At 43.1% G+C, this 7,403-nt stretch overlaps 1 protein-coding gene across 1 annotated transcript in view; it reads left to right on the top strand.

Moving 5' to 3' along the window:
- Window positions 1-4,967: 4,967 nt before the first annotated feature.
- Window positions 4,968-7,403, top strand: part of LOC310857855 (SITS-binding protein) — a 38,131-nt gene continuing 35,695 nt past the window's right edge. Inside the window, exon 1 of the mRNA XM_083763806.1 lies at window positions 4,968-6,128. Within this exon, the coding sequence (XP_083619932.1) occupies window positions 5,658-6,128 (471 nt within the window). The 5' untranslated portion in view covers window positions 4,968-5,657. The remainder of the gene's footprint in view (window positions 6,129-7,403) is intronic.

Raw genomic sequence — 7,403 nt, 5'->3', positions numbered from 1 at the left:
TCCTCTCCTCTCCTCTCCTCTCCTCTCCTCTCCTCTCCTCTCCTCTCCTCTCCTCTCCTCTCCTCTCCTCTCCTCTCCTCTCCTCTCCTCTCCTCTCCTCTCCTCTCCTCTCCTCTCCTCTCCTCTCCTCTCCTCTCCTCTCCTCTCCTCTCCTCTCCTCTCCTCTCCTCTCCTCTCCTCTCCTCTCAACTCCCCTCCTCTCCTCCTCTTGTCTCTGTCAGCTGGAGACATAGTGTCGGTGTTAAACGTCATAGTGAAATGGTAAATTGAACATCCAGATGCGAAGATGGAAACGTTTGTCAGATCAGATTAATTGTTTTGCTGGTAAAGAGAGAGACCCAGTGTTGATCTTTTTTCACCATTCCATAAAGAATAATTTCTCCACATGTGTGTTTAGAACATCTGGAGTTTAACCCTGTTATGTGTTCAATCTCAAGACAGACAGACAGACAGGCAAACATATCCTGTCTTTCAGTATTTATTGAAAAGCCCCAGCAGCAGATCAAACACAACAGACGTTTCGGCCTACGGCCTTCCTCAAGCATAGATGTCTGTTCCCAGACTAAGATACAGTACCAGAGAGACAGATTCTAAAGAACATGACCAGTGACCCAATGACCGAGGCGACATCAAGACTCAGATTGATGGTTCAAGGTCAAACTCAGCGCGGTTGATCATGCCAACGCCAAGCTTGGAAACTGATATTGTCTAGGAACAGATACAGGACCAGCACAGTAGGGTATGTGGTACTGTATGAGTGCTTATGTATCACAACCCGGGATCGGGGGAAAAAAGTGTTGGGAGAGCCAGTTAAGTTTGTCCTTCTGTTGACAGGCAGGCAGAGATGATTGTAACCTATATGCACTGTAGCCTCTGCAGTCGTGTGATATAGAGATTATAGACTATACCTAAGTAACTACATTTTTACAGGTTTTTGATGTGTTTTTTTTTTTCATAAACACCCTTTACTTCTGTGTATTGTTTAAAAAGATATTGAACCAATGTAAAGTATTAAAAAGCGCTTTGGACAAAGTCTCACAGGACTTCACGGGACCCTCAAATGTCTGCTAAAACAGCTAACTCCACCACCTCATCCCTCTATCTCTCTCTCTCTCTCTCTCTCTCTCTCTCTCTCTCATGCAAGTATACTTGACAACAATTGATGAGGCAGTATTGCTTTGTTTGCAAAATATAAGGTTTTCTTCATTTCCTTAAAAATAATCTTTTTCATTTTCTGAAAAAGAAACTTTTGGGAGTTTTGAGTACTACAGCAACACACATACAGTATCAAAAGTAGCAGATCTGCAAGCTTGAAACTGGTTTTGAGCTTGACGATCTGCTCTTTTTTTTAGCTTGTTGATCTGCTCTTTTGCTATTTTTAAATTTGATTCCTGAAAAGTAACAGTTTTGGACATATGTGGTTCCCGCCAGACAGAGACGATATATCCGTCTATTGACTATTATGTCTTTGGATCATAGAGACTGATTGATGATATCATAAACCCAAAATGGAATGCTGCCCAGGCTACTATAGCATACACACAGGTAACCACATTGTCTCCTATAATAGTGTCCATATTTTGGGCATGTCAAGCTGGTTGGTAATCGAACCATATACAGAATTGTACACGTGGAAGAAGGCATTTTGTGCTCATGTGCCCTAACCGTTTGCCTAATCGGCTCGACCGAGGTTAAGCTAAATCAACACTTTGACAGAATCATTGAATCATGTTTTCACTGCAAGTTTAAATTAAAACGTTGCAACATTTAAACATTTTGGTTTAGTATTCAAATAATGCAGACCTGACACACAGAACCCCTCATCATCCCCACTCCTAATTAAAGTGTTGCCCCTTGCCACCACCACCCCACTGAATGTGCAGAACCCGACAAATAAATGGTGATCCGGTTCAGGTCAGATTCCTCTTGTTTTTTCACGTTCTGTGTTCACACTCTCCAAGAGAGCGGGTGCATGCCAAACACAAGTCCTCTGCCTATTTATAGCCTGAGGGACGGAACTTTGGGGGGTTAGGGGGGGGAAGCAATCTGTATGGCGTGTAAATTTAGACCCTCCCCCTAGATGTTCCGTTGATGTCATAGACCCGACCCCTGACCCAGGATCCGGGCTGCCACAGGGTCCATCAGGTGTTATGCACGCACACGCACACACACACACACACACACACACACACACACACACACACACACACACACACGATCACCACCGATCTGTAAAGGTGCTGTAGTTGGAGTTTGGGTGATTAGATGTAGCGCTCACACTGGTTCCCACAGCCTTATCCAGTGTCTCTCTCCCTGCCAGAGGTATGCGGTGGATTGAGTGTTGGGGGGCATGGAGGGGGGCTTGGGGGTAGGGGCGCTGTCATGCACAAACTGGGGCAGGAGCAACTGATCTTTAAGGTATGTCAACTGACACCCGGGATATCTGGTGCACTGCGCCGAGCTAGCCCTTAACCTGCAAACATCACAGTATTGTTAACTTCAAGCTCAGGCTAATGTTATCGGTGTGACATCTCTGGGATCTTTTAGGTTTAATGTTGCCATTGTGGGATTTTATTTCACCCCCCTGACCCCAATGGAGGCTCGTTGGGAGTCGTGGAGGCAATGCCACCAAAACAGACTGACTGGGAAATTAGAGGTTGGAATTTTAGATTATGCCAAGCTTCAATGATTGTTGAACAATTTAACTACTTAAAGCCCTATGGATAGGGAGAAATACAAGATCTACAAGAACACAACTGTTGGATATTTTTGGATATTTTTGGCAACATTTTTAGACCACAATTCGGTTATAATGGCATGCCCAAAATAAATCAGGTTGACGGTGGTCAACAACAACATGCCTCGGCAGAGACACTAGCCTTGTACTGTCCGTCTGCATGATTAATTATAACAGATAGTATGGGCTGCCTATTGATTGGCACCATGCAGAGGCAGCTTGTGTCAAGCTGAATGACACCACTTCAGCTACATTGTGACTTGGTGACTGGTTGAGACACAAATGTCTGTTGACAGTACATCCCGCTACCCTTGAGGCACTCGTAGTCGTAAACAACATTCCTGCCTCGAAACGTCTCTACTGCGTGCAGCACCTTAACACTCACCCGCCATCGACAATGCAATTATTTAGGTGCTAGGGGTGTAACGATATAGTAACTGCATCGAAAAATCGATTTTAATTTCAAGAATCGAAGTATATCGAAATGAAAACAGCAACATTGACTATGTATCGTATCGTTTTGCAATGAAAATAATAGGTATCGAATCATTTTGCTATGAAAATAATCAATTGTATCAATACTACATTTTTGTGCGTGGTAATTAGCAATTTTGAGAAGAAAAAATTAAAAGAGGGGTTTAATTACTTAGTTTAAAATAATGTCAATGTATTTTTAAAAGTTACTGTATCGATTTCAAATCATTGATTGAATCGTATCGTATTCCGATCGCTATAATGAACCAATATCGTCCACGTCCATGTATCATATCGTCAACCATGTATCGTGATATGTATCGTATCGCTGTTAAAATGTATCGTTACACCCCTATTTAGGTCAGTTTGTCAAGTGGAACATGTGTAGTGTAGCTACCGTATACAGTATGGGACCTATATGCAATTAGAGTAGGCCTACAGCTACGGAAAAAAACATGCTTCACGTAAGAGGGGGAAAAAAATCTGTTGGTCATTAAAAGTTTCCTATGTGATTGTGTACAGTATAACCTCATTTACACTTCACAACTATTGTTTGAAGGTGTTTACGTACATGTACACATTTTACGCACAGTCCCAGACCCAAAATCGTCACTGACGATCAAAATACGTGCGCTCTAGGGTGTTATTTCCATGTCTTTTCTCTGCAGAGCAATTGTGAGGCCTATTGATAACATTTTGGAACTTTTTGCGGCTTTGTATATTGTATATTGTGACTAAACATAAGACGAGTTATACATTTACACCCGCACATGCTCATGTCACACGAATCCTGATTAACACTCCATTTGGTTCCATTTTGTACACCCTCTGAGCCCCTTTTTCCACCGGTTCAGTTCTTTTTGGTTCTTAGTCCATGAGCCAGAGCTCCAAAATTGGACCATTAATTATAAATTGAGTGGGAAAAACCATACCCATTAGATTGTTATCACTTCCCCAATTGATTACTTACATGAATACAATGATTTATTGTATTACACATTTAACATTTTTGAGTATGCAAATTAGGCATTATGTAGGAAAATATGCGAAATAATAGAAAATATGAAAAAGCTACTACTGTGGAAGGGTTATCATGTATTAATTTACTTGTATTGATCCTATAAACAATTTAATATAGGTCTAGTTTTTCCCACCAATTTTGGAGCTCTGGCTCATGGACTAAGAACCAAAAAGAACTGAACCGGTTCCCATTGGGAACCAACCGGTGAAAAGGGGGTCTGAGAGTTAAATTTGAACTCTACATGGTTCTCAACCTTTTCAGGCTGTGACCTCCCAAAATAATCATATTTGAACTGGGACAATCCTCCTTGATAAAGGAGGGGGGTTGAAATGTAGGCTACAGTACTGAGTACAGTAAGAGTTAGGCCATTCAATTTAGATTCAGTTTTGACTCAGTTCCACATATATATTGTGAAAATAGCAGATCTACAAGCTCACAACTGTAGATCAGCTATTTTCACAAATGTAGCCTCTTATAATTATTTGACAATTTGACCAGTTTTTATAGTATAGTTTGTTTATTACTTTTGATCCATTGCAGTATTTTATTTCTTCTTTTCCTTTTTTTGTTATTTTTTAGATATGAAAAGGGTCTTAAAAATTCCTTAAATGTTCATATTTTTTTGAAGATAATAATAATCATCATCATCATCATCATGTGGGGACCCCCCTGTGGGTGCCGACCCACAGGTTGAGAAGCACTCAAAACAACACTCAATCAGGATGTCACGTTACAGCTGCAGAAAGCACCACAGACAATGCAGCGATGAATGAACCTGCATGGCGAGCCACGTTCGTCTGGATGCGCGCAGGGCGCACGGGAGGGAGCCGAGCCATGGGTCACTCCCTCCCCGCTGTCTGCATGTGGCCCTCTCGCCTCAGCGCGGCGGCTGCCTGCCCTGCATGCGGGACTCTGCCAAACCCACCGGCTCCTAATCACGAGTCTCTCGTCTCTCTCTCTCTCTACCTTTCTGAAGAAACGGTCTCCAGTGTTACGTCAGAGCCGGACAAAAAGTGCAGGGCAAGCAAGTCAGCGTCTTAGGAGCTATTCGTAGGCATATGCTGCCAAACCCGGCTTTGGGCTGCTCAGTGCTCAGCGGCCAATGCAATTACAAACCCAACACTTTTTAAAGCAGCAACAGCATGTGGTAAGTCAAATATTCATTGATACTTTTCTCTCCGTTGGGAATTATACTTTTTTTTTGGACAGTTTTCTGCACATGACAGGTCTTTGTTACTTCCAAAATTGCGCAAAAACAGCGGTTAGACGGTTCAGTAAGGATAAAATTAAGGCTATTTTACTTTAGCCTCTTGCAAAACACGATGACAAGATGAGACACCATCATAGGTTTTTAACCCAAAGAGATTTCTTCAACGTTTTTTGTGTTTGACTCATTGCTCACTCACCTCACCCTCTCAAAACAACATGCCTCACGCACGAAATAGGAACCCCAGCCCCATCCCAGAGGTAACGTGGGACACGGGACTGAAGGAGATGAACGAAACTTGGAAGGGAGCTATAGCCTGTCTCGGGGTCGCCGTCTTCTTTGTAATGACCATTGGGATCATATACTGGCAAGTGGTTGACCAGCCCAACAAGAACTGGATCCTCAAGGGGACGTTTAGCGGACTGATCTGGGAGAGAAGGACCCAGTCCCTGGTCATACAGACACTGGCGGAGGACAAGACCTATGTGGAGATCGACGTCGGGAACGTGGGGGACGCCGACGTCGAGGTCCCGTTCGTCCGGAACCTGTGCTGGCTGAACAAGACCGAGTTCTGCTACACGTGGGACTCGGTGGCGGAGGTGAAGATCTCGCTGGACGCGGACGAGGAGACGGAGACGGAGTGCTACAGCATGAGCTGGACGCCGGTGCACTGTCATGTGGAGCTCAAGGTAGGGCTGTCTGTCTCTGCGGCGGTGGGGCCCCTCTCTCCCATGCATGCGCCACACTGCATGGAGAGTCGTATGTCAGGGTGCACCGTTCCGTTGTGCCAGCCCATAAATCAGTGTTTTTCAAAGTGGGGCATTCATGGCTATAGGTTGAGGCCCGGGGGTTCCGTTCCAGGGACCCGGCGGTCCCCAATAAAATGTGTCACATCAAAAATCTATGTAAACCACTTTAACCCTACATCCGTCCTATTTGAAACTAGCAGATGTGTTTGTAGCTTGTAGATCGGTCGGATATAAGAAAATAAGATATTATAAAGAAAAGAAAAAAAAAACATTTCAATGACACAAATCATGTAGCCTAGGCTATGTCAACCTTGCAGAACAAAATGAATGTTCAGATGTGGCATGGCAAATATTAATTTGAGGCTGATCGAATTACAAGCGTCACAAGTTGTAAAACAAACAAATGTGCATTTTTTCAAATTATGTCAAATTAAAAAAAAAAAACCTTTTGCATGTGTGACACATTACCAAATTTGGCTCAAGTGCACACGCCTGCCTAGACTAATAGACAAATGATTCACCTGAAAACATGGCTTGTCCTTTTTTCCTTTCTTAAATGCACAAAAGTACTTTTCCCAGGCTTAATGTATAGCTGAAAGGTTAATCTGTCCCTATTGGAACATTCCTGGGCATAACACCCTGCGTCATGTGGCGTGACTGGACACAGAAAAGCCCAAATCCTGATGACTGCTTGGCACCTGCTCCTGTTATACAGATACAGTAGCCTATAGATGAATCATGAAATAAAGAACTTATAGACCAGTCTCTGGCAATGTGCAACCATTCCTCAGTCATGCGTGGAAAACGTGTTGGGGGCAAGAGACAGTTACACTCGGAAATGTGTAATTTTATCCCTTCTTGCATGTGCACTGCTTTCTAAGAAAGTCTAACTTAGCTACTGTACTTTTTACATTGCAATGTCATTGGTAATTCAAATACGAAAACAACACAAATAAATCAAATCCAATTTACCCAAATGTCAGTATTATTATTATTATATGCAATAGCTTTCTGGTGAGCTTTTTTTCCCTTTCTGATTAATACTCAAGTGTAATTCGATGTTTGGGTTGTTGCACTTTTCCCAAAAAGTCCTACAGATACTGTGTGTGTGTGTGTGTGTGTGTGTGTGTGTGTGTGTGTGTGTGTGTGTGTGTGTGTGTGTGTGTGTGTGCGTGCGTGCGTACGTGCGTGCGTGTGTGCGTGTGTGCGCATTGT

Source organism: Protomyctophum parallelum (genome assembly GCF_964188405.1).
Source record: "Protomyctophum parallelum genome assembly, chromosome: 4".
NCBI classification, from domain to species: Eukaryota; Metazoa; Chordata; class Actinopteri; order Myctophiformes; family Myctophidae; genus Protomyctophum; species Protomyctophum parallelum.
The sequence above is the reverse complement of the archived record's forward strand: the minus strand, read 5'-3'. Positions and strand labels throughout refer to the sequence as shown.